The sequence below is a fragment of the Natrix helvetica genome, assembly GCF_964273705.1.
Source record: "Natrix helvetica genome assembly, chromosome: 4".
In the NCBI taxonomy this organism is placed as follows: Eukaryota; Metazoa; Chordata; class Lepidosauria; order Squamata; family Natricidae; genus Natrix; species Natrix helvetica.
Genome location: NC_138550.1, coordinates 171330372 through 171356293, shown reverse-complemented (window position 1 = coordinate 171356293; position 25922 = coordinate 171330372). Strand labels below are relative to the sequence as shown.

The 25922-nt window shown below is 48.2% G+C and overlaps 2 protein-coding genes across 5 annotated transcripts; one reads left to right on the top strand and one right to left on the bottom strand.

Moving 5' to 3' along the window:
• Positions 1-374: 374 nt before the first annotated feature.
• Positions 375-25435, bottom strand: LOC309390819 (putative flap endonuclease 1 homolog). 4 transcript variants are annotated; one of them, XM_081950612.1, is made up of 11 exons: positions 23914-25435; positions 19921-20011; positions 19079-19181; positions 18427-18472; positions 18256-18332; positions 15604-15772; positions 12376-12436; positions 9890-10021; positions 6324-6475; positions 4092-4245; positions 375-3114 (listed from the first exon to the last, which is right to left on the bottom strand). In XM_081950612.1, exons 1-11 carry the CDS (start codon positions 23967-23969, stop codon positions 3052-3054), a joined length of 1104 nt encoding a protein of 367 aa, XP_081806738.1. In that variant the 5' UTR covers positions 23970-25435; the 3' UTR covers positions 375-3051. The 4 variants fall into 4 exon arrangements, with proteins under 4 accessions (XP_081806738.1, XP_081806741.1, XP_081806739.1 ...); XM_081950615.1 differs by having other exon boundaries at positions 15604-15737; positions 23914-23971; XM_081950613.1 differs by lacking the exon at positions 23914-25435 and adding an exon at positions 20610-20946 and having other exon boundaries at positions 15604-15737.
• Positions 21039-23927, top strand: TMEM276 (transmembrane protein 276). Its single transcript, XM_081950616.1, has 3 exons — positions 21039-21136; positions 21594-21699; positions 21842-23927. Exons 2-3 carry the CDS (start codon positions 21607-21609, stop codon positions 22367-22369), a joined length of 621 nt encoding a protein of 206 aa, XP_081806742.1. The 5' UTR covers positions 21039-21136; positions 21594-21606; the 3' UTR covers positions 22370-23927.
• Positions 25436-25922: the final 487 nt, after the last annotated feature.

Sequence of the window (25922 nt, the reverse complement as noted above, 5' to 3'; positions counted from 1 at the left end):
TTGGGGACCCCTTCTCTAGACAGACAGACACACACACAAGCCAAAAGATCCATTGAGTAGCCTCAGGGCCCTTTTTTGGGGGGCAATTTCAAACTTGAGAGCAAGTGGAGTCTGCAGTGACCGGTCCCAAGGACTCCCAGGAACGGAATAAAAAAATGTGAAAATATGAAAAGGATCTTTAGACTTCCTCAGAAAACCGAGCCAAGCAATTCCTTTCTAACTGAGACCCAGCTAGCATCTCAGGGGATCCCAAGATCTACTGATCTACCTAAAGGATCTCCATCCAATCTCTCTCTCTCTCTCTCTCTCTCTCTCTCTCTCTCTCTCTCTCTCTCTCTGTCAATCTCTTTATCTCAATCCATCTAATCTGTCAATCTATCTTTTCAATCATTTGTCTATCTATCTGTCTGTCTGTCGATCGATCTATCGATCTAACCATCCCTTATCCATCCATCCATCTTCTATATCTATCCATCCATCTACATCGCTGTCAAACTATCATCTTTTCTTCCTTCCTTCCTTTCCTTCCAATGCCCAAATCATCTAGACTCTAGAGACAAGACAAGGGACAAAATTAATTTTTTAAAACTAAAGTTTATTTTAATTTTTTTTTACAGAGAACATAAAAAAGAAACACCCAGTAATATGGAGAGGAAAGAAAGAAAAACAAAGTGCCAACAGAAAGAATAAAAGAAAAATATAAAGACGCTTCTGATTTCTTTTGGGCAAATATAAGTACAATTACCCAAAAAAAATTAAATTAAAAAAATCTTACCCTATGATTATAAAAAAGCTCACTTTTTTCTATTATTTATTTATTTTCTATTATTTATTTATTTATTTATTTATTTTCTATTACTTATTTATTTATTTTCCATTATTTATTTATTTATTTATTTATTTTCCTAATAATCAAAGCCACAAGTTGTAAATTTAACAACAGAAAATCTGGACTCAATTCTGGTCGTAAGTGCAGGGCTACCTCTATCTTTATACATTCCAGACAATTTCTCTGGTAACAAATATCAACAATATATCATTTTATTAAAAAAATTCTTTAGAACATAATGTACATTTTAATCCTTTCAACCACATATTTTCCCATTGTTCCCTTTGTATATTGCAACCAAGTTTTCAGTGCATTTTAGCATGCATTCTTTTGTACGTTCTTCTTGTTTCAAGTTTCAATAAAAGTTTGGACATTTTAAAAATAACATACTCATCCTTAGTACATAATTTTGTTTCAAACTTACACTGTTCAAAACCGTCATAAATATTTTATCCACCTTAAGTTTTTCTAACAATTTTACATAAAAAAACTACTGACAAAGATATCCTTCTATTGTTAAATCTTCTCTATTTTATTTTTACTATCCACTTGAGAAAATTCAAGTACATCAGGATAAATTAGCCAATTTATGTTTACTTATCATTTCTCTGGTCCATAAAATACTTCTCCAATTGAAAGGCACAAAAGGTGTTTCGGGGCAGAATCTCTATTTCTATTTATTCTACACTTTTAAGAATAGCCCACCTGAAATAACTGTTTTTAAAATCCACATTAACTTTGTCATACCAAATTACAAAGATAACCACCCAAATCTCCAATCATGACCTTCTAAATCCAGCAACCTATTTCGTAACCCAGGGACAAAAATAAATTTGATTTGGTATTTCGGTGCAACTCAAACTGATATAACCGATATAAATAAACCTTGTCATCTACTTAGTAGTTTTCTCTTCCTGCCATGTTCAAAAATGACAGTTCAGGGGGAACTTTTAGGAGTACCCCTCCCGTCTTCTTGGTTTTATTATCCATTGATATATTGTTGGGACAATAAAGTTAAATTAAATGGCAATTGAAATGTAAAGGCAAAAGTAAGTTGAAAATAGATTAAAAATGATGTAACTGTTAAATATGATGACACAAAGATTGTACCCAGATGACACGCTGTAAGATTAATGATGTAAGAGTGGTGATGGAAAAATAAAAAACTTTTAAAAACAAAAGAATATTGTTGGGACAAGGAATAGTGCAATAATGGATGTCTCAATTTTTAAAATAGGAAATCCAATGGTTGGTCTGGTTTGTCACCAAATCTTTGCCAAAATACTTTAGAAGAGATTTCCTACATTAAACCAGGAATGTCCAACGTTTTGACTTTTTTAATTCCTTGGCCTGCTACCTTTGAGGTTAATTCTAGTAGGAGAAAGAAACCATAAACAATTTCTAAAAGGAGGGGACCCCTGAATGAGTTCACCTCTCTTTTCCAAGGGGGTAAAATAGCAGGTTTGACCCTTGCAGTAAAAGCAACAGGGTCTCACGAGCTTCTTCAAACGCACCCATTTATTATGCCTCCCCTTAATGGGGCCAAAGATCACCAAACCCCTAGAGCAGGGGTGTCCAAACTTGGGAATTTTTAAGACTCGTGGACTTCAACTCCCAGAATTCCCCAGCCAGTCATGGCTGGCTGGGGAATTTTGGGAAAGTTCCCAAGTTTGGACACCCCTGCCCTACAGCTTCATCCAAAGATAGATTATGCAGAAACCGGCCTGTCATTTAAATAGGGTGAAGAGAAAGAGAACAATGTAAAGAGATCCTCCTGAGCCCTCCTTTTACCCCCTCCCCTAAACAAAGGGGGGGGGAGGGAACATAGATGTGGCCTTCTAGCACTGATAAAGTTACCCAGCTGGGTTATGAAACGTCCGCAAAAAAAAAAAACCCGACCCAGCTCACAGGGCACTAAGGACCCCTCATTTTCACCCTCAGCTACAAATATTCTCTTCTAACAAACGGTGCTTAATTTGTAAGGTGGCATCAACCTCTTGGGCCAATTTTGCTCAGCTAAAAGAGGCTGATTCTGATCCACGCGATGCTCCTATGGACGGCTCTGTGTGTGTTTTGAAGGAGAGCAGAAGCCTTTCCTGGAACCCGACGAGGCGCCCAGTGCAAGGGCAAAGGGAACTGAGGGCACACTGATGGCGTTACCTAGTTCGGTCATGAAACCTCTAACAGGAAACTACCAAGGTCCCTCCAAGGGAATCGCTCCTTCAAATCCCCGGGGCTGTTGCAGACAACTTTGGCTTCTTCCTGGCAGGTGGACAGGTGGGCGCCTGTGTAGGAGAGAGAGGCGGGGTGGGGGGTGGGGGCGTTAGTGAAAAAGCAAGCAACCTGCTTGGATAGGATGCAGATAACGGGAGAAAAAGGACGCAGCACTTCTGCAGATCCTGAATCCAGGTCTCCATGTTATCGGCCTCTGAGCACCTGCGGGACAGGACAGGCCCAGGGGCTGAATTCCAGGAGGATGGGACGCTTGGTGAGGGTTTACACGGAGTGGCAGAGCTGGTGACGTAAACCTGGTAGCCCCTTTGCCCATGAATACTGCCAAGGCAACTGGTATGTTTCAAGCCCTCCCTTCCCTCTGTGGTAGTCACTGGGGCAAGGCATGGATTAGTTCTCTATCTATCTATCTATCTATCTATCTATCTATCTATCTATCTATCTATCTATCTATCTATCTATCTATCTATCATCTATCTATCTATCTATCTATCTATCTATCTATCTATCTATCTATCTATCTATCTATCATCTCATCTGTCTATCTATCACTCTTTCTTTCAATCCTTCCCTCCCACCCTTTCTCCTATCTCTTTCCATCCATCCTCTCCTTTCCCTTCCCACCCACCCACCCATCATTATCTCTATATCTTTCTTTCAATTCTACCCTCCCTCCCCCTTTCTCCTATCTCTCTTCCCCCCTCCATCCTTTCTCTCCATCCGTCCATCCTTTCTCTTCTATTCCCCCATTCATCCTCTATCACATCCATTCCCCCTCCACTCTCTCTCTCCCTCCCCATCTATCTCTTTCTCTCTCATCCATTTCTCTCTGTCTCATACACACACAGAAACGTTTTTGGGAGCTGCCGAGGTCCCCAGGCGGAGGTCATGGGGCAAAGAGACAATCCTGTAGGTAGCACACAACTCCCTCCCATCTGCCCCCCTCCTGCAGCCCTGCCTTCTAGTTTCCCTCTCTCTTTTTTCGGGGGGTGGGGAGAGCACTGCTCCTCTTCCTCTTCCTCCTCCTCACCTTCCTTGGACGTTTCTGGACAGGGAAGAAATCCTTCATGGTCTTGGTTGCCTTCCTCGGTCTCCCTTTGGCCTTGGAGGTGGATCCCTGGGCCTCCCTGAGCTTCTGGCGGGCGTCTCGCCACCTCTTCAGGCGACCCCGAACTCGGCTCTCTCTGCGGAAGAAGGGCTGGGGTGAAGACGGCAAAAGGGGGTGGGGGGTGGCAAGACCCATCTCCAGCAGGCAGCCCTGACTAGGCCTGGGGTGGATGGAGGCGGACGGCCCCCCAAGCTGAGAAGAACAGCTGGGAGATTTCAACCCTGTCTAGGGGGAAGAGTCATGGTGAAGGTTTTGCAATAGGACGGGGGGCCAGGGGGTGATTTTTGGCTGGACAAGCATCTTCAGAGAAAGAGGTCCCGAGAGATGGGGCAGAGGGTGCCTGCCCCCCCCCAGAGAAGAAGGGAGGCTGGGGGAGGGGGGGCTTTTTCATTCAGAGCAACTGGCAGGAGAAGGTGTATTTTCCCCAGATGTCCCCCCTCCCCCAGCCCCTCTCTTCTTCTCCCCACAGCTTCTCTCCATCTGCCAAGGCCCCCCAGGGCCTTCAGCCTGGCAACTGGGCCACCTCCCCTTCTCTAAACCTGGCCCCTGCCTTTGGGCGTGGGTGACTACAGCTCCCATCCTTCCGATAAGGGAGAATGCCGGCAGCTGAAGGTTCATAGGAGTCTCCTTGGGGCTCTCTGAGTTGGGTGGTTTTCTTGCAGCTGTTTCATGACCCAGCTGGGTAACATCAGGAGATGCAAAGCTCACTTCCTTCCACTACCGGATGATGGTACCTAGTTGGGTCATGAAAGGTCTACAAGAAAAGTACTAAACTCAGAGAGCACCAAGGACTCCACAGCAGCAGTTCTCCTTTCTCCCCTCTGCAAACCCCACTCCCTTCCAGCACGGAGGGTGTTACCTAGCTGGGGCATAAAACAGCTCTAACAAAAGTCGTTCCAATATCTCAGGGGTTGCCCCAAAGAAGAGGGAGTCAAACTATTCTCCAAGGCACCCGAGGGCAGAACAAGAAGCGATGGGTGGAAACTAATCAAGGAGAGAAGCAACCTAGAACTGGGGAGAAACTTCCTGACAGTGAGAAGAATTAATCAGTGGAACAGAAGTTGCCTCCAGAAGTTGTGAATGCCCCAACACTGGAAGTCTTTCAGAAGATGTTGGATAGCCATCTGTCTGAAATGGTGTAGGGTTTCCTGCCTAGGCAGGGGGTTGGACTAGAAGACCTCCAAGGTCCCTTCCAACTCTACTATTGTATTGTATTCTATTCTAATTTGGAATAAATATTCTATTCTATTCTTATTCTATTCTATCAACCTAGATCAGAGAGCACCAAGGACATCACCTTCTTCTCCTCCTCTATTACCACCACTACCATTCCTAAAAAAAAACCCTCCCTTCCAGCACTGATGAGGTTACCTAGTTGGGTCATGAAACGTCTGCAACAGAACAACCAAGCTGAGAGAGCACCAAGGACCGCTGAGTTTCCCTCCTGCTGGGGAGGTCAGTGAGGGAGCACAGCATCCAGAGAGTCTTCCTGACCGCCTACTCTGCCACATTTCCGACCCCAGAGGACCCCTGCCCAGAGCCACAAAGCAGATGCCAACAAGCTAAGATCCAGGCCGCCCCTTCTTAATACAATACAATAGTAGAGTTGGAAGAGACCTTGGAGGTCTTCTAGTCCAACCCCCTGCCTAGGCAGGAAACTCTATACCATTTCTCTCCTTGATTAGTTTCCACCTATTGCTTCTTGTTCTACCCTCAGGTGCCTTGGAGAATAGTTTGACTCCCTCTTCTTTGTGGCAACCTCTGAGATATTGGAACACTGCTATCATGTCTCCCCTAGTCCTTCTTTTCATTAAACTGGACATTCCCAGTTCCTGCAACTGTTCTTCATATGTTTTAGTCTCCAGTCCCCTAATCCTCTTTCTTGCTCTTCTCTGCACTCTTTCTAGAGTCTCCACATCTTTTCTACATCGTGGCGACCAAAACTGGATGCCGGATTCCAAGTGTGGCCTTACCAAAGCATTATAAAGTGGTATTAACACTTCACGTGATCTTGATTCTATCCCTCTGTTGATGCAGCCTAGAATTTGTTGGCTTTTTTGGCAGGTGCTGCACACTGCTGGCTCATATTTAGATGGTTGTCCACTAGGATTGGGGGGGATCTTGGGGGGGATCAAGGGGGCCAGTCCCACTCACTTCATGTGCTTCTGGTGGGTGAGGAAGTTGACCAGGCCCTCCTCGTCCGGCTCCTTCCACTCCAGCACCACCTGGCCCGGATCCGTCACTTCCGGCTGCAGAAAGAGCCTCCGTGCCTCCTGCAGGCACCAGCCGTCCGGCATGGGGTGGGTCTGCAAGGGGAGAAGTCCTGGGCATCAGCAGCATCTCTGCTTAATGGCCGGGGCCCCCGAGGGTGCACCATCGAGGCCTTGCCGGGTGGGACAGGTTCCTTGCAGGGCCTTTTCCAGCCCGGCCCCCACTTCAGGACCTTCCACCGGGGAAAGTTCCAATAGGGGCAGTCCTCGGCTTACAACCGCTTGTTCAGTGACCCTTCCGAGTTGCAACGACACTGAAGGGAGTGACTTGGGACTGTTTTTCACACACATGACCGCTGCAGCCTCCCCGTGGTCATGTGATCAGAATTCAGACGCTTGGCAACTGGCATGTCCTTACGACAGCTGCAGTGCCTAGTGGGGTCTTGGGTTGGGGGATCTCCAGGGACCCAGAAAATATTCCTTTGCTTCTTCATCCTCGACTCCAAAGAGGGCCGAATCCCGATGCCCTCTGCTGCCGCCTGCGCCTCTGCCTTGGGTTGGGCGAGTTCGGGGTACCCGGTTTTCATGCAGACGTTGCATCACCCAACTAGGTAAAGACATCAGGACTAGGAAGTAAAGGGGTTTGGAGAGGAGGAGGAGGAGGAAGAGAGGAGGAGGAGGAGGAGAAGGAAGAGGAGGCCTATGGACTCCTTGGTGCTCTCTGAGCTTGGTGGTTTTCTTCCAGATGTTTCAGTGTCCAAACCAGGCAGCATTACCAGCTAGCACGGAAGATGTTACCTAGTTGGGGTAATGAAGTGTTTACAAGAAAACCATCAGCCTCAGAGGGCAGCAAGGACCAAGGGCACCAAGAGGGGCTCAAGATATTCTCCAAAGCACCAGAAGGCAAAAAACGATGGATGGAAACTCATCAAGGAGAGAAGCAACCTGGAATGAAGGAGAAGCTTCCTGACAGTGAGGACAATTAACCGGTGGAACAGCCTGCCACCAGAGGTGGTGGGTGCTCCATCACGGGGATTTTAAGGAGAGATCGGACAGCCGCTTGTCTGAGTTGGTATAGGAGAGAAGTCTTCAAACTTGGCCACTTTAAGACTTGTGAACTTCCAACTCCCAGAATTCTGGGAATTGAAGTCCACAACTCTTAAAGTGGCCACGTTTGGGGGGCCCTGGTATAGGGTCTCCTGCTTGGGGAGGGGGCTATTCTATCCAGCTCTATTCTGATTCGGAGCCCTCATTTCGACCCTGTAGCTACAACTATTCTCCTTTACTGTGTTTGTGCCCATCTGCAGAGTCACCACAGAGGAGTTTGTGGGGAATTGGGATGAGCAGCCCGGAGGCCTGGTGGGTCTTAGGAGAGGCAACAGCAGGAGGCGGAGGGGTGCCACGGATAAACTATAAAGCCAAGGGAGGAAGAACCTCACCCTCCATGCGCCCCCTCTCCCCTTCCCCTTATCCTCCCCTCTTTCCCCTAATCCCATCAGAGCTTGGCATTGAGACGGAGATCAGCAACAGGGATCCAGAGACAATAAACCCACCTTTACAAGCCATTCAAAGGACTAGAAAAACACGAAGGAGGAAGCAAAATAAAAGGGGATTAGCATTGATGGTGTTACCTTGTTGGGTAATGCAAGGAAATGACCAAACTCTGAGAGGCCCAAGGACCCCACCCCTTGTTTCATGGTTCTGATTGAAATGATATGGGGTCTCCTGACTGAGCAGGGGGCTGGACTAGAAGACCTCCAAGGTCCCTTCCAACTCTATTATTCTGTCCATTAATCAACGGAATGGCTTGCCTTCAGGAGTTGTGGGAGCTGCTTTTAAGAAGAGAATGGACAGCTATTTGTCTAAATTGGTGCAGGGTCTCCTGCCTGAGCAGGGGTTGGACTAGAAGACCTCCAAGGTCCCTTCCAACTCTGTTCTTCTGCTTGCAAGCCTTGCCAAGCCTTGGAGAGTGTTCCCTTTCACAAGTTATGTGATGTCAAACCTAACAGTTTACACCAGGCTAGCAAATACTAGTTAAGTTTATGTTTCCTAGCCAGATATGGGTGTCTTTAAAGCAGTCACAAGACCTGGATATCGTGCAAAAAAGTGCCTGGATTTTTTTGGTGTGTGTGTGTGCGTGTGTGTCATGTTTTCACATGTGGTTGGTCCTTGCCTCTCTTTAGAAAGTCTGTAGAGAAAGCTTCATATAATAACAACAACGAGGGGTTTGGAGGTTAAACTGTGCAGTGAACGGTTGAGGGAGATAGGCGGACTTAGCTTAACGGAGAGAACGGTCAAGGGAGATGTGATGGTAGCATTCCAATATCTGAGGGGCTGCCAGAAAGAGGAGGGGGTCACCCTATTCTCCAAAGCCCCTGAAGGCAGGAGAAGAAGCAACGGATGGAAACTAACCAAAGAAAGAAGCAACCTGGAAGTGAGGAGGAATTTCCTAACAATGAGAACAATTGATCAGTGGGATGAGTGGGACTGCGGTGCCTGCTCCACTGCTGGAGGTTTTCAAGAAGAGACTGGGACAGCCATTCCTCTGAAATGGGGTACGGTCTCCTGCCTGAGCAGGGGGTTAGGCTAGATGACCTCCAAGGTCCCTTCCAGCCACATGATTCTAAGATTATGATTGCAGACACAAATGGCCTGGCTGAGGCTGACCCATTCAAGACCAGGCGTAACACACAGGGCCGCCCACTGCCAGCTTTCCTTACTGATCAGGCCGCGATGCTTTCAACGGGGCCTTCATAGACGCCTCAAGGTCCACGGAGATTCTCCGTCATCCGGGTCTCGGTTGTCCCAAAGGGGCTTTTTCCAGAAGGCAACTGGACTTCCTTGGCTTTTCTTTGAAAACATTTCGCTTCTCATCCAAGAAGCTTCTTCAGTTCGGACTGAATGATGGGGGCAGGTGAATGGAAGTACTCTCAGAGACTGCAAGGCACATGAATCCTTCCACGATTAAAGTAAATAATTACAATGAAATTTGGGGGAGATTTTATAAAATCAGTGTTGGTGGAAGGCAAAGGGAATAAACCCACTCAAGAATATATGGGGTTTTTTTTTGGAGGGGATAAGGGCACAATTGGAATATATTGTATATCTTTTAGTTGTTATAGATGAAGAAATGTAGGGAGTGGGAGGGGCACTATAATATTTGTTATTTTCCCTTTTTTCTTTCTTTCTTTTTTTGTATTTACTTTGTTTGTATTATTTGTATTTTTTTTTTTTTAAATTTTTAAATCCTTCCAGTCACCCATGACCCATTCGGAACCGAGGAAGCTTCCTGGATGAGAAGCGAAACATTTTCAAGGGAGAAAACCAATAAAGTCCAGTTGCCTTTTGAAGAAAAAGCACCTTTGGGACTTCGCAGCCATGTCAGGAACATCTGGCTCTCCAGCCTGGAGACAGCGGCTGGCGTTGGGCCAGGGAACAGGCTGTCCGCCTCCAGAGGGCCCAGAGGGGGTTATGGGGGGGGGGGGAGAGCAAGACCCGCCAGTCGGGTACCTTGCGGCTGGTCTTCCTCAGGACCTCCTCGATGCTCCCGTGCAGCTGCAGCAGCTTCAGTGCCTTCTTGGGGCCCAATCCTCGGACTTTGGGGCAGTAGTCACAGCCCAGCAGAATGCAGAGATCCACAAACTGGATCCGGCCAAGAGAAGCACAGAGACGGACAGAGAGAGAGGAAGGGGGTGAGGGAGAGAGGGAACGAGAGAGAAGGGGAGGAAAAGGCAAGGAAGGAGGGAGAGGGAAGGAAAGAGAGGGAGGGAGAGGAAGAAGCAAGGAAGTAGGGAGAGGGAGAGGAAAAGGAAGCAGAGAGGGAGAGGCACGGAAGGAGGGAAAGGGAAGGAAAGAGAGGGAGGGAGAGGAAGAAGGGAAGGAAGGAGAGAGGGAGGGAGGAAGATGAAAAGGGAAGGAAGGAGGGAGAGAGAAGGAAAGAGAGGGAGAGAGAGAGAAAGTGGGGGCATCGTGTTACAAAAGGCAGAAAAGGAGCCTTCTCCGTGGTGGCTCCCTCCCTCTGGGACATCATCTCTGCAGAGATCAGACTGGGGGCCCCCTCTGATCCTCTTCCGCAAGGCCCCGAAGGCCCCGTTCTGCCAAGGGGGCTGGGGGACCCAGAGTGGTGGGACAGAGCCCACCAAGTAGCTTACTTGATTGTGTGTTGCCGCCAGGTGAGTGGGGGGTGATTGCTTTTCATTCTTTGTGTTTTGTATTTTTACTTTTTGTAAGCCGACTAAAGTCACAGCGAGTGACCACATAAACCTTTAAAATAAGTAGATAAGTAGGTCTGTCCACACCTACCTCATGCGGCATTCTCCTGATGAGCCAGACTACAGCTCCCATCATCCCCAGACAGCGTGCCACATGTTCACCAGCTCTGCCTGGGCTCCAAGTCTTCATACATTCTTTCCCTCCCCCTCTCTCTTTCTGTATCTCTCTCTCTCTCTTTCTCTCCCTGTCTCTCTCTGTCTCTCTTTCTGTTTCTCTCTCCCTCCCTCTCTTTTTTTTAAAAATAATTTTTATTTATTCTTGTAAAAATAGAATCATACAAACATAATTTTAAACATATTCCCATCACAGCGCAAGAAATCATAGCGTTTAAGTAACCAAACTAAACATTACCGTCCTAATGGTAGGCCTAATATTTAACACCAACATTTACACCATATGCAGCCCATCTAGTCAGCGTACCTACTTCATCAATTCTTATTCGTCCTTTAATTTCTGATTAATATTATTTACCAGTATCTGATTTAAACATATATTATTGCTTCAGTTGTTGTTATTCGGTCGTTCCCGTACCCAATTGTACCACCTCTTCCACGAGTTATAGAATTCTGAGTCCTTTTTTCCTTTAATTAATTTTGTTAGTCTATCCGATTCTGCGCATTCATTAATTTTATTTATTACTGCCCTATCCATTGGTAATTGATCGCTCTTCCATTCCTGGGCAAATGCCAATCTTGCCGCAGTGATTATGTGCAACACCAAAAACCATATCTCCATGTTGATATCTGGGGGTTTGAGTCCTAACAGGAAGGTTTCAGGTTTCAAATCTAATTGATGTTGGGTGATTTCTATTAACCACTGCCTGATTTTTTTCCAGTATTTAATCGCCATTGGGCAGGTCCACCACTGATGGAAATAGGTCCCCTCTCTGTGACCGCATTTCCAGCAATTAGGCATAATCCCAGGGAACATTCTGGCAAGTCTTGCCGGTGGTAGATGCCACCGATATATCATTTTATATGTATTTTCCTTATACGAGGCTGCCATAGTCAGTTTCATGTTTTTAAACCAAATTTCTTCCCAACTTTGAAAGTCCAATGTGTGTCCTATATTCCGTCCCCAAGCAATCATGCAGTTTTTGACCACTTCTTCCCCTACGTCTAATAACAATAGATGTCCGTAACACTTGGAAAGCATCCCTTTCTCTGTTCCAAAAAGAACCTTGTCCAGTTCTTGTTTATAGGGATATATACCTTCAGTCTTCTGAACTTTTTTATACCTTGAAAATATCTGGGAATATGGCCACCTCTCTTTCTCTTTCTGTCTCTCTCTGGTGTCACTGGGGCACAAGGGGAACCAGGAAAAGGGGGCCTCTCCATTGGGGTTCCCCAGCATTCCTTTAGAAGGACTTTGGCACGGCCCTCTTTGAGTTGCATAGAATCCTAAGGCTGGAAGGGACCTTGGAGGTCTTCTAGTCCAACCCTCCCATCCAAGGCAGGAGGCCTTATACTATCCCAGACAAATCGTTGTCTGGTCTAGTTTTGAAAGCCTCCACTGACGAAGCACCCACAATTCTGGGAGACAAACTAACCCAGATTAAACTGTGGCCAGTGCCTGGAGGGGCGAGGGGTGTCTCTGACTCTTGTGAATGGCTGAGGAGCCCCAGTTCTGCTCGGCTTCCAGATCCAGACAAGGATGGAGGGCAAATGCTGAAATGCTGGCGCTCAAATCAAGACCGATTCCCCACACCGGGCACTGCCCCTTACCTGCTCCTGAGTCATCCCCAGCTTTTGCAGGACAATGGGCAAGGAGATCTCTTCCAGAGGACTGGGGGGGAAAAGAACCAAATGGAGATCAATTAATTTAATTCATTACTTTAAAAAAGCTAATTAAAAGACTTTTAGAAAACTACAGAGTTGCATGGCCTTTGGCATATAGCTATGCCAACCACTGAATAGGAGATGAACAGCGCCCCCTAGAGTCGGGCTTCACCGGCAGGGGAAAACAATTACTTTTTTAAAAATAAAAAAATTAAGTGTCCAGGTAAATTTGAAACAAAAATTTGCAATTAATTATAAAGAATCTCTCCGGTAGGTATATCGACCAGTTTGGTTTTTTTTTTTTTCCCCAAAAAAGGAGATAAACAGTTTTAAAAATTTGGACACTAGAGGGAACCAGAGTTTTTAATTAAAGCAGAAAAATAGACAAACCTGATTTAACAGCTATAGGAGTGACCCAAAATGCTCTAACAATGGAAACACCAAGGGAGCTTCTGAACAATGGAATGGAATCGGAAGTTAAAATCAACAATGTCAACAGTGATGCTCGCTTCTTTGGATAGATTATGAACAAAGATTGTTTCGGAAGAAATAACAGAAGAGGAACAAGTTTTATCCCACAAAACATTGCAGAACTGGCACCAAAAGTAGAGCTACAAATGACAGGCTACAAAAAATCAAGAGAATTGAATAATAAACAGAGAGAGTGACCTGGATAATTATTTTATATTGAATTTACAAAAGCAGTTCATTAAAACTTGGATTAGTCTCGAGAGAAGAAAATTTGTAAAAATCTACATTACTTGACTGGATTAAAAAAAATGGGGGGGGGAGTTAAAGGAAGGAACATTAAGCTGGTTATTTGATCAAAGTTAAAATAGATATATTGTTATTTCAGGCAACCCTTAAGGGACGTTTGCTGACGCCAGGACTAAAGTGATGGATTTGTTTGTACAGAAGAGACGGACATGGGATGAAAAGATAATTGGCTGTAGATGTAAGTGTAGACTTACTAAAATTGTTTGCACATATTGTCACTCTTGATATAGATTTCTTTTTATTCACTAACTTCTTACCTTTCTTTTTGTATCTTTCCTCTACTCTCCTTTTCCTTTGAACTTTTGACTCCTCTTTCTGCTTGCATTCTCAGTATTGCCATGATGATCTTTAATAACATGGATTTGTCAAAAACAGATCATGCCAGACTAATCTTATTGCATTCTTTGATAATGTGACAAAATTAGTGGACCAGAGGAATGCCGTTGATATAGTTTACTTGGACTTCAGTAAGGTTTTTGATAAGGTAGACCATAACCTACTACTAGATGAAGTAGAAGAATGTGGGTTAGACAGCATCACCACCAGATGGATTCGTAACTGGCTGACCAACCGCACTCAACGTGTAGTCCTCAATGGAACTGCATCTACATGGAGGGAAGTATGCAGTGGAGTACCCCAAGGCTCTGTTTTAGGCCCAGTACTCTTCAACATCTTCATCAATGATTTGGATGAGGGAATAAATGGGGAACTCATCAAATTTGCAGATGATACCAAGCTGGCAGGAATAGCCAACACTCCAGAAGATAGGCTTAAGATACAGAAGGATCTTGACAAACTTGAACATTGGGCACTATCTAATAAAATGAAATTCAATGGTGAAAAGAGTGAGGTTCTACATTTAGGCAACAAAAATGAAATGCACAGGTACAGTATAGGTGATACCTTGCTCAGTAGTAGTAACTGTGAAAGGGATCTTGGAGTCCTAGTGGACAACCATTTAAATATGAGCCAGCAGTGTGCAGCAGCTGCCAAAAAAGCCAACACAGTTCTAGGCTGCATCAACAGAGGGAGAGAATCAAGATCACGTGAAGTGTTAATACCACTTTATAATGCCTTGGTAAGGCCACACTTGGAATACGGCATTCAGTTCTGGTCGCCACGATGTAAAAAAGATGTGGAGACTCTAGAAAGAGTGCAGAGAAGAGCAACAAAGATGATTAGGGGACTGGAGACTAAAACATATGAAGAACGGTTGCAGGAACTGGGTATGTTTAGCTTAAGAGAAAGAAGGACTAGGGGAGACATGATAGCAGTCTTCCAATATCTCAGGAGTTGCCACAAAGAAGAGGGAATCAAACTATTCTCCAAAGCACCTGAGGACAGAACAAGAAGCAATGGGTGGAAACTAATCAAGGAGAGAAGCAACTTAGAACTGAGGAGAAACTTCCTGACAGTTAGAACAATTAATCAGTGGAACAGCTTGCCTCGAGAAGTTGTGAATGCCCCAACACTGGAAGTCTTTAAGAAGATGTTGGATAGCTATTTGTCTGAAACGGTATAGGGTTTCCTGCCTAGGCAGGGGGTTGGACTAGAAGACCTCCAAGGTCCCTTCCAACTCTACTATTGTATTGTATTGTATAACATTACTGTTTAAAAGAGGGCTCACATTTTCCCAAAGGGGCAAAACATCTGTTAGGCTCTTGATCAACCCTAGACTGAGAGCCTAGGCAAGGTTAGAACATAAGAGTCACAGGGTTGGAAGGGACCTCTGAGGTCTTCTAGTCCAACCCCCTGTTCAAGGGCAGTGGTTCTCCACCTGTGGGTCGGGACCCCTTTGGGGGTCGAACCCTTTCACAGGGGTCGCCTAAGACCACCGGAAAACACATATTTTCAAACAAATACGGAAAACATAAAATAATGTTATGGTTGGGGGTCACCACAACATGAGGAACTGTATTGAAGGGTCGCGGCATTAGGAAGGTTGAGACCCTCTGGTCCAGGGTGTCCACTGTGATGGTGCAACAGAGTTTTTGGATGTTGCTTTCAACTTCCCTCTGCCAAGTCAGATCAAAAAGATACTCTACACAAGGGGCGTCCAATCTTGATAACTTGAAGATCTGTGGACTTCAAGTCCCAGAATTCCTCAGCCAGCATGAATCTTAAAGTTGCCATGGATGAGGAATTCTGGGAGTTGAACTCCACAAATCTTAAATTACCACAGCTGAGGAATTCTGGGAGTTGAAGTCCACATCTTAAGTTACCACAGCTGAGGAATTCTGGGAGTTGAAGTCCACGTTTTAAAAGTTACGACAGCTGAGGAATTCTGGGAGTTGAAGTCCACGTCTTAAAAGTTACCACAGCTGAGGAATTCTGGGAGTTGAAGTTCACCTGCACCACCACAGACTATATTAGTTGATGCTCTGGGGCTAAGCTCACCTCTTCTTCATGCCAAGATGCCGCAGGAGGCGCACGGCCCCAAAGGGGAGGGCGTCCATGTCTTCCGTGACTGCACACCAGGCGTGTCCGGATTTCACCAGGGCGGCACAGGTGGCTTCTGCCTCCGCAGGAGCCTGAGTCACACCCCAAGGGGAAGAATGGAAACTTCCTGTCAGATGGAGGTTGAAACAATGGCCCCAGAATAAGAAAGTAATCCTACAGGGTTTCTGGTTTGAGTGCAGACATTTCATTACCCAACTAGGAAACATCATCAAGGCTAGAAGGGGGAAGGATATTCTTTTTATAAACAGTTGGTTGGAGTGAACCCTGCAAGCCACTTGTATATATACCAGAGACTGCAGCCCTGATGATATTACCTAGCTGGGTCATGAAACATCTGCCCTCCCCCTCTCCGTAAATCCCCCTCCCTCCTAGCACTGATGATGTTACCTAGTTTGGGCCATGAAATGTAAATACGAGTCAGTCAGCGAGCGTCTTAATTTTGATCACGTGACCACGGGGCTGCTACAACGGTCCTGTATGAAAAATGGCCACAAGTCACTTTTTTTTGCCCCGTAGTAACTTCGGAAAGTCACTAAACGGATGGTTGTAATTTGAAGACTGCCTGTAACTGCCTTTCTCCCTTCCAGCTCAGTTCCTTCTTCAGTGGAACTCCTTTGCTATTGGACTGAGAGGGAGGGGCCTGGTCCAAAATCCCCCAGGGGTCCCGAGAGGAGCCCCCCAGCCCAGCCCCTTCCCCACTACAACCCTCCCCCCAGGATGGTGAGATGCTTGGAGACCCTGGACAGTAGGGACCTGTATCCTGCTTTGCAGGTGAAACAGGAAAAAATATTTCAAGAAACACTTGGCCCACCATCGGAGGACAAACCCATCAGGTGTCAGGCCTGCAGTCATATTCCTTTTTGGGATCTTTGGCCTGCCACTCTCTCTATTATTTCATTATGCTGTTTCATTTGTGTGGTAGTTGGGAGGGGGGGAATAGAAAGGAGTAGAATTGTGGAATGTGTTGTTGTCATTCTTTTCTAGAAGTGCAAGGTCATCTTTTGTCTCCGCATCTCTGCACCTGACCGGAACCAGCTGGGTGGAGATGCCAGCGTGGCCGAAGAAGGTTGGACCACGTGATGGATTTATGGGTGTGGGGATCATGAACTTTCAACTGCGTGGAATCCCAGGAAGCTTTTACATTTGGGGTTCCACAGTTTGTTGCCAACATGTCTGACTTATTAAATTTGAATTTTGAGGATAGTTTTGCCTTGGACTCTGATTTAATTCTGCATGATATTTGGAACGCTGACATCAGGACTAGATTCAGCAGTCCATCTGCATTTAGAAGACAAGGGACACTCTTTTGAAGACAGAAAAGTCCACATTTTGGACAGAGAGGAGACCGCTAGTTTATGTCCAAATTGAACAGCCCTCTCTCAACAGAGGGGGAGGGGTAGGACCTCACCTATCTCCAGTCTACAACACAAAGTCCTTTCAGCACTTCCAAGAAGGCTCCGCCCCCATTTGCACCTCTCAGGTGGCCCCGAGGACACAAAGCTCCAAGTGGCCTCAAGGACCCTCTCAAGGGATGCAAATGACCAGCTGTTTACAAGGAGTATAAATCCTTCCATTCCCCACCATCCAGTTAGAGCTGAAGCAGCTTCTAGGGGGCGTCTCTTGTTATATGTTTGTTTTGTCCACATATTTATTTCATATGTTTCATTGTACGCCGCCCCGAGTCCTTCGGGAGAGGGTGCGGCTAAGAAATAAATATTTATTTATTTATTTATTTATTATTTAGAAGCGAAATGTCTTCAAAGAAAATGGAGCCGCGGTGGTGCAGTGCTTAGAGTGCAGGCTACTTCTGCTGAGTTTGGCAGATCGAGTCTCACCAGGTTCCAGGTTGACTCAGCCTTCCGTCCTTCCGAGGCGGGTCAAACGAGGACCCAGATTGTGTGTGTGGGGGGGGGAGAGGCTGATATTTGTAAACCGCTTAGAGAGGGCTGTGAAAGCCCTGTGAAGCGGTATCTAAGTCTGAAGGGCATTGCTGCTGAAAACCAGAATCTCCATTTCCCTCTTGGAAAAAAGCTCCTTTGGGCCGACCGTCACCTGGAGGACGGAGGATCTCCACAGACCTTATTTCCAGAAATGCCACGCAGGTAGTCCTTGACTTAAGCACAGTTCATTTAGTGACTCTTTGAAGGCACTGAAAGAAAGGGACCTATCACTGTTCTTCATGACCGTCGCAGCCTCCCTGGGGGTCGCATCATCAAAATTGAGGCGTTTTGCAACAGATTCATATTTATGACGGTTGCCGTGTCCCGGGGTCACGTGACCCCCTTTGGTGACCTTCCTACGAGCCAAGTCAACCGGAAAATCAGATTCGCTTAACAACCGGGTTACTAACGTAACAATTGCAGTGATTCAATTAACGACGGTGCTAAAAAGGGTCGTGAAATGGAGTCTCTTGCTTTGCAATGGAAATTTTGGGCTCGATCGCGGTCGTAAGCCAAGGACTACCAGTAGTCCAACCGCAGCGCTCAAGGCTCCTGTGCCCAGATTGACCTGGGGGAGCCCAAAAGAGAGCCTCCCCAAAGCAAGGCGGGGCTCTCTTCACCGTCGACAAAGAAGACCTTGGGCCGTTACCTGGACGTAAGGAACACCCAGGAGGGTCAGAAGAGTCTCCGAGTCTCGCCTTGGGGGCCGTGCCGGACCATTGGAATCTGGAAGGAAGGAAGGGAGCAGGTGAGAGCCGGACTCCTGGAGAGAGAGAGAGAGCCCATCACGCACCCAGTGAGAAGGGAGTCTCGTCTTTACCTGCAGGGGCCCTCCTGGCTCCAGAGGCGGTGGCCCGTTTGGCCAGCTGCAAGGGAAAAGCAGGACTGAGTGATTTCGAGTGAGAATATTTGTAGCCTGGGGCTGAACTGGGGGGTCCTTGGTGCTCTTTTTTCTCTGCAGACGTTTCACGGCCTAACTACGTAACACCATCAGTGCTAGAAGGGAGGGGGGTTTGGGGAGGGGAGGGAAGAGGAGGGGGACTGTGGGGTCCCTGGCGACCTCTGACCTTGGGGCTTTTCTTGCAGACGTTTCATGATCGAACTAGGGAACCTTCGGGGAGAGGGGGCGGTCTATAAATCAAATCAAATTGAAATTGAAAATTGAACCTCATCAGTGGTAGAAGGGAGTTGGGTTTGCAGAGAGGAGGAAGAGGAAGAGGGAGGGAGGGAGGGAGGGAGGGAGGGAGGGAGGAAAGGATTATGGGGTGCTTGGTGCTTTCTCAGCTGGACTGTTTTCTTGCAGACGTTTCATGACCCAACTAGGGAACGTCATCTGTGCGGGAGTGATTTCCTTTGCTGGGCTTCCTGAACTCGGTCCCTAGGAGGGGGGCTTCAGTGGGCTACCTGGCTTCCCGCCCCCCCCCCCCGGCCAAAGCCTGGGAGATTTCCTCCCCCCCCCGATTCCTACGCACCACCGGCAGCTTCAGCTGGGGGGGCTTCCCCTCGATGACGAAGAGGGGCTTGAGGTCGTTTTGCAAGAGGTGCAGGGTCCGGAAGAAGAGCCCCTGCAAGGAACTGGAAGGGAAGGGGAGTCGGTGAGCAGGGAGTCCTTGTCTAATGACCACAGCTGAGCCCAACATTTCCGTTGCTAAATGGAACATTTGATAAGTGAGCTTTGTCCCATTTTATGGCCTTTCTTGTCACAGTAGGTAAGTGAATCCCTGCAGTTAAACAGTAACCTTGGAGGTCATCTAGTCCAACCCCTGCTCACGCAAGAGACCCGTACTAGGGATTTGAACCACCAAACTGCCGACCTTTCTGATCGACAAGCTCAGTGTCTTAGCCACTGAGCTACCTAGTCAGTATAAATTAAGTTAGTCACACGGTTGTTAAGTGAATCTGGGGTTCCCCATTCGACTTTGCTGGTCAGAAGGTCGCAAAAGGACATCACGTGACCCCCCCCCACCTGGGCCATGGCTGCCGTCATAAATATGAGCCAGAGGCCAAGTGTCCAGATTTTGATCACGTGACTGTGGGGAGGCTGCAACAGTCGTGGGGGAAATGGTCATAAGTCATTTTTTCCAGGGACTTTGTGACTTTGTCACTAAATGAACTCCTGTACATCAGAGGCCAGCTGTCTGTCTGAGCCAGGCCAGGAGAGGATCAGGAGGGTCCCAGGGCAGGTGGCGCATCCCAGGCAGAACCCCTCTTCCCCACCCACCACGCTCCCCAACTGGCCTGGAAGGAGGAGGGGAGACTCCATGGATGGTCCCTGGTGACTCATCCCACCTGCCCCCACCCCCCCTTTGCTCACCTGATGTTCTGCCTGTGGCGGTTGATGATCTGCGGCATGGCTGTGCGGAACTGGTGAACGGCCACGGAGGCGTCCAGAGCGACCACCCGCCCTGCGCCAGGGAGGAGGAAGGCAGGCTGAGCAGGCTGCAGGGGAAGGGATCCTTCTGTCCCCCCACCTCCCCTTCGCCCAGTCGGGCTCCACTGGCACCAGAGCCCACCAGTCGACTGGCAGAGCCCCCCCCCCACCTCCCAACCATCCTGGTCCCTGGAGGGCACCCAAAGCACTTTGGCTGGCTGCCCAAAGAGCAGCCCCGGAATGATGCCAGGATTCCCTATGGCTCCCTTTGCAGGCTGTGCATGCTCAGGGACCAAGGATGGTTTCCCACTCCCCATTTGCACTCTGTGCATGCTCTAAGACCCTCTTTATATTCTGTGGATGCTCAGGGACTGAAGGCAAACCGACCACTTTTGCACTCTGTGGACCAAGGGTGCATGGCCACTCTCTTTACACTCTCTGCAGGCTCAGGAAGCGCTTTTGCACTCGGAGACCGAGAGCAGAGAGCCTACTTTTGCACTCTGTGCATGCTCAGGGACCGAGGGCAGACAGGCTACTTTTGCACTCTGCGCATGCTCAGGGGTGGAGGACGGACCGGTGCTATTTGCACTCCGTGCATGCTCGGGGACCGAGGGGGGCGCAGCGGCGCTCACCGCGGTAGTCTTGGAGGCTGGCGGGGCGCACGGCGTCCGGAGCCTCCTCCTTGATCACCTCGGCCAGCTTGACGATCCCCATAGCGGCGCGGGAGGAGGGACTCTGCAGGGCGGCCGAGGGCGCCTCTGAGCACGTGCAGAGCGCCTGGGCGGATCCTCTGCCGCAAGAGCCGAGCGGAGGAGCCAAAGAGGCCGCAGGAGATTCTGGCCACCGGCCCTGCTGGATCACCTCCCCGTCCGGGGCGAAGCCGCTCCTGGAAACGAGGGGACAACCACTCCCATCATCCGCGGCCAGGCGGGGCGTCGGGATGGATGCAAACACCGGCAACGGGACAGCCGGAAGGTTGGCAAAATGCGCATGCGCTAATGGGTCTCTCTTCCTCGCTCGCGAAACTCTATGGTTCAGCTCCGCCTCTCCCGCTGACTGACCAGCAGCTCTCTCTCTAGGCTAGGGTGCCGCTCTAGCCTAGGAGAACTCTATGCGGGGCTCTCGGCGGACTCTCGGCTGGCGGAGGCGAGTCGGCCGAGTAAGGACGGAGGACGGGCGCGGGGGGGTCGTGGCGCCGCTTGCTCGGGGGCAGGGGGAGGGCCGCTCGGTGGCTCCCGGGCCCCGATCGAGTCGGGGACGCCGATTGCCTTGCAGGAAGCGGGGGCCTGGAGGAAGGGGCCTCCAGAGGCCATCCATCCCACCCCCTCCTTTACGCAGCGTTGCAGACAGAGGACTCCGGCTGAGCCCACCCCAGCGAAGAGGGGCAGGGGGCGTCTCTTCCACTGTCCGGAGGAAGGCTCGCCTGCAGCCCCCAACCTTCTCCCACGCCTGCCCTCCGAGCGTGCCCTGCAAGGGGGCTCCGGTGAGGGCTGCGCTCCCCTCGCTCCTCCTGCAGCCGCGCTTCCTCCCTGCTTGGACAGAGGGCAGCTTGGGGATCGCAGCTTGCCCGTCGTGGGGCCCAGATAGCCTCTCCCCCCCACCCTTTTCTCTTGCAGAGGCTCCATCCCGATGCCCAGCTGGCAAGAACAGGACCTGGCCACCTTCCTGGCTAACCTCCTGCTGCCCGCTGCCTGTCTGTATTCGGCCGTCCGGGCCTTCCAGGTAGGAAAGGGGCTGGTTGGCCAGGGAGGCAGCAGAGCCGCAGCCAGAGGTTTCACGGTCCCTACTGACATGACACCTGGGGGGGAGGGTTAAAGCCCCCCCAGGACTGAGCCCCCTTTGCTGCCTCTCTCTCTCTCTGCAGATCAACCGGGGAGCTGCAGCCGGGTTTTTCCTCCAGGCCCTTGGGCCCCTCCTGGAAACCTTCCCCTTTGGGCCCCTCCGGCAAGGGGCCCGGCTCTCAGACCACACCTGGCCTTGCACGGTGGTGGGGCTGCCGCTGCTGGCCTTTGGCTTCCACTGGCTGAACGGGGACTGCTTCACAGCCAATGTCCTCCTGGGAGGCTCCCTGATGCTGGCCGGCGGCTGGGGCTACTTCACCGAAGAAGGCAAGGCCATGGTGGTCCATTCGGTCATCTCCGTGGTCACCATCACCATCTTCATCATCTCCGTCTTCACCGGAAGCTCCTTTGGGGCTCTGGGCAGCCTCCTGTTGGGGGTGGCCGGCCTGCTGCCAGGAACTGGACTGTGGCCCCTGCTGGCCCCGAAGGAGACTGATGCCCTCCGCTGCCTCATGGCAGCTGCCAACCTGGCCCTGTGCCAGGCTCTCCGACTGCAGCATGAAGAACTGGGCAACAGCTACAGGGAGTGGCTGCCTGTAGTAGCTTCTTGATGGGAGGCCTGGGGTCCTGGGGAGGGGGAGGGGACGCCAATCTAAGAGTCCTGTTGGATCAATAGGAAATGCAGGGCAGAACCCCAAAGACTCCAGTGCCCATTTCCAGAATGGCAAGGGGTGAATAGATTAACAGAGTTTGTAGGTCATCTAGTCCAACCCCCTGCCCAAGCAGGAGACCCTACACCAGGGTGTCAAACTCAAGGCTGAATCTGGCCTGCAGGGTGCTTAAATCTGGCTCACGGGGCCGGCCTGGAAATAACAAAGGACCGTGCCACAGTGCCTCTGGCAGCCAAAACGGGGCATGTTTTGGCCAGCAAATGCAGGAGGCATCCATACCATTACCCCACCCCACCCTATCGGAACCGGCTCGCAGAGGAGAACTACAATGCTAATCTGACCCTCAAAGAAATCCAGTTTGACACCCCCTGCCCTACACCATTTCTGACAGATGGCAGTCCAGTCTCTTCTTGAAAGCCTCCAGGGATGAAGCTCCCACAACCTCTGAAGGCAACTTCTGTTCCATGGGTTGATTGTTCTCCCTGTCAGGAAATTCCTCCTTATTTCCAGGTTTGAATCTCGCCTTGGTCAGTTTCCATCCATTGTTTCTTGTCCTGCCCTCAGGTGCCTTGGAGACTAGCTTGACTCCCTCTTCTTTGTGGCAACCCCTGAGATATTGGAACACTGCTATCATGTCTCCCCTAGTCCTTCTTTCTCTTAAGCTAGACATACCCAGTTCCTGCAACCGTTCTTCATATGTTTTAATCTCCAGTCCCCTAATCATCTTTGTTGCTCTTCTATGCACTCTTTCCAGAGTCTCCACATCTTTTTTACATTGCGGTGACCAAAACTGGATGCAGGATTCCAAGTGTGGTCTTCCTAGGGCTTTATAGAGTGGTATAATTAGTACCTCCCTTGATCTTGATTGTATCCCTCTGTTAATGCAGTTTAGGATTGCGTTGGCTTTTTTGGCTGCTGCCGCACACAACTGGCTCCTATTTAGCTGGCTGTCCACTAAGCCTCCAAGATCCCTCTCAGGGTCACTGCTATTAAGAAACTGGTTTCACCCACCCTATATTTGGATGTTTGGTTTTTCTTGTCTAAGTGTAAGACTACTTTTCTCTACATTGAATTTCTGCATTGATTCTTGTAGTCAGCCAGAGGACTCAGCTCTCCCTCCTGGGGGGCACAGGGATTGCCTGAACCGCTGCCAGGGGGCACGTCAATGATGGCAGTCTTGCATGTGAACCCATGCCAGGCATAGCGGCTAACATGCCAGGCCTGCATTTTCCACCCAGACCTCCAGACCAGAGGTCCCTTCGGAACAGGAATTGAGCAGCCCAAGGTTTTTCTCTCTCCCCCCCCCCCAGCTCTGCCCGCCAATGAAAAGCTGCCCCCTCACCCCTCCAGGGCTCTTGCCAAGGGAATATGATATACCTGGAGTCCCAGGGCAGCTTTTTCCAATTCCAAAATAAGACTGGGATGTATTGTGGCTCCAGAGCACAACAAATGACACCTAAAAATGTAATGTAATAAATAGATACCCAGGTAGTGTGAAGTTCTGGTTAGAGTCCTCTGTAATTGTCCTGTTTGCTTTCATTCGTGGCCAGAAGCAGGAAGTTGGGCTGGGTGATGGAAGTGGTTGGCATGCATTTTTAGGTGTTTATGTCCTGCCTTTACTGTTTCTATAATTAACTCAAGGAGGTTGAGCCTCTCCAACAAGCTTTCTTCCTCCAATTTTTCCAGAGAGAGAGAGAGAGAAGGGGAGGGGGGGCAGACTGGCCCAAAGTCACCCAGCTGGATTTCATGGCTAAGGAGGAACTAGAATTCACCATCTCCTGGTTTCTAACCTGGGGCCTTCACTACTAGATCTAACTGGCTCTCTCATACTCCAGTTGCTGATTCATTTATTAAGTTGGAAGTACACAGTGGCCTGATTTCTGCTTTCCATCATATATGCCAATCGTGGAGTTCACTGTCATAAGATATGGAGATAACCGGCAATCTGTAAGCTGTCAAACCAAGGCAGATTTCAGTACTGGAGTAGATATAATAACAAAGAAAAGGACAGGAGACGCCTCAGACAACCATAGATTAAAAAGTGAATTCTTTTATTTATTTGCTTAACACATGTCTGTACCACCACAATCAAGAGAGGCTCTTGTTCGCTCAAATAGAACAGACACAAATTAAAACATCTGTTGACGGGAATAAAATAACTGCAAACACAATAAACAACACACCACTAAACTCCTTTTTATGACTTTAATTCAGGGTAGAATACAAATTAAAAAATGAAAGCACTTTTTTCCTTTTTAAAAAGTCCTTTGTGCCAAATGGGATTTCAACAATTGAAGTTTTTTCTATTCCCCAATATTTTTACAAATGTATACAGCTGCCCATCTGTTATAAATAGAATAGAATAGAATAGAATAGAATTCTTTTATTGGCCAAGTGTGATTGGCCACAGAAGGAATTTGTCTTTGGTGCAGATGCCCTCAGTGTAGATAAAGAAAAATAAAATAGAATACATTCATCAAGAATCATAAGATACAACAATGATAGTCATAGGTAACTAATAAGCAATCAGATTATACTAGGAAACAAAACAGCATAAATTGTAAAGATACAAGCAACATAGTTATAGTCATAAGTGGGAAGAGATAGGAAGGAAGAGAAGAATAATAGTAATACAGTTTTAGTAGATAATATAATAGTGTTGTGGGATTTAGTTGTTTAGCAGAGGGATGGCATTCGGGAAAACTGTCCTTGTGTCTAGTTGTTCTGGTGTGCAGTGCCTGATAGCGTTGTTTTGAGGGTGGGAGTTAAAACAATTTATGTCCAGGATGTGAGGGGTCTGTAGATATTTTCACGGCCCTCTTTTTGACTCGTGCAGTGTCCAGGTCCTCCATGGAAGGCAGGTTGGTAGCAATTGTATTTTTCTGCAGTTCTGATTCTCCTCTGAAGTCTCTGTCTGTCTTGTTGGGTTGCAGAGCCAAACCAGACAGTTATGGAGGTGCAGAGGACAGACTCAACAATTCCTCTGTAGAACAGAATCAGCAGCTCTTTGGGGCCGTTTGAGGTTCCTGAGTTGGTGCAGAAAGAACATTCTTTGTGGTGCTTTTTGATGGCGTTTTTACTGTTAGGTGTCCATTTTAAGTCTTGAGATACTGTATGATAGAACCTAGAAAGTTGAAGGTCTCTACTGTTCTGTGACTCTGAGTGGACTACACAGTTAAAAAAAAGTAAAAGTTAAAGAACTGTGTGCTGGAGTCGTATAAAGACCCATCCAACCGAGACAAGGAAAGGGGGAAACCTGAATTGAGAAAAAGCAGAAAAGAAACCTAGATAAATAAGGAAGATGAAAAGATCTGAGATGAAAAGAACATCCTGGGAAAGCTACAATTTATTATCTGGTTTCTCAACAATGCTGGCTGGGGAATTCTGGGAGTTGAAGTTCACGTGCCTTAAAGTCACCAAGGCTGGGAAATCTTAACTTTAATTAGAGACCAGAGATGGCTGCAAACTTTTAACCATTCCATTACCAGAACCA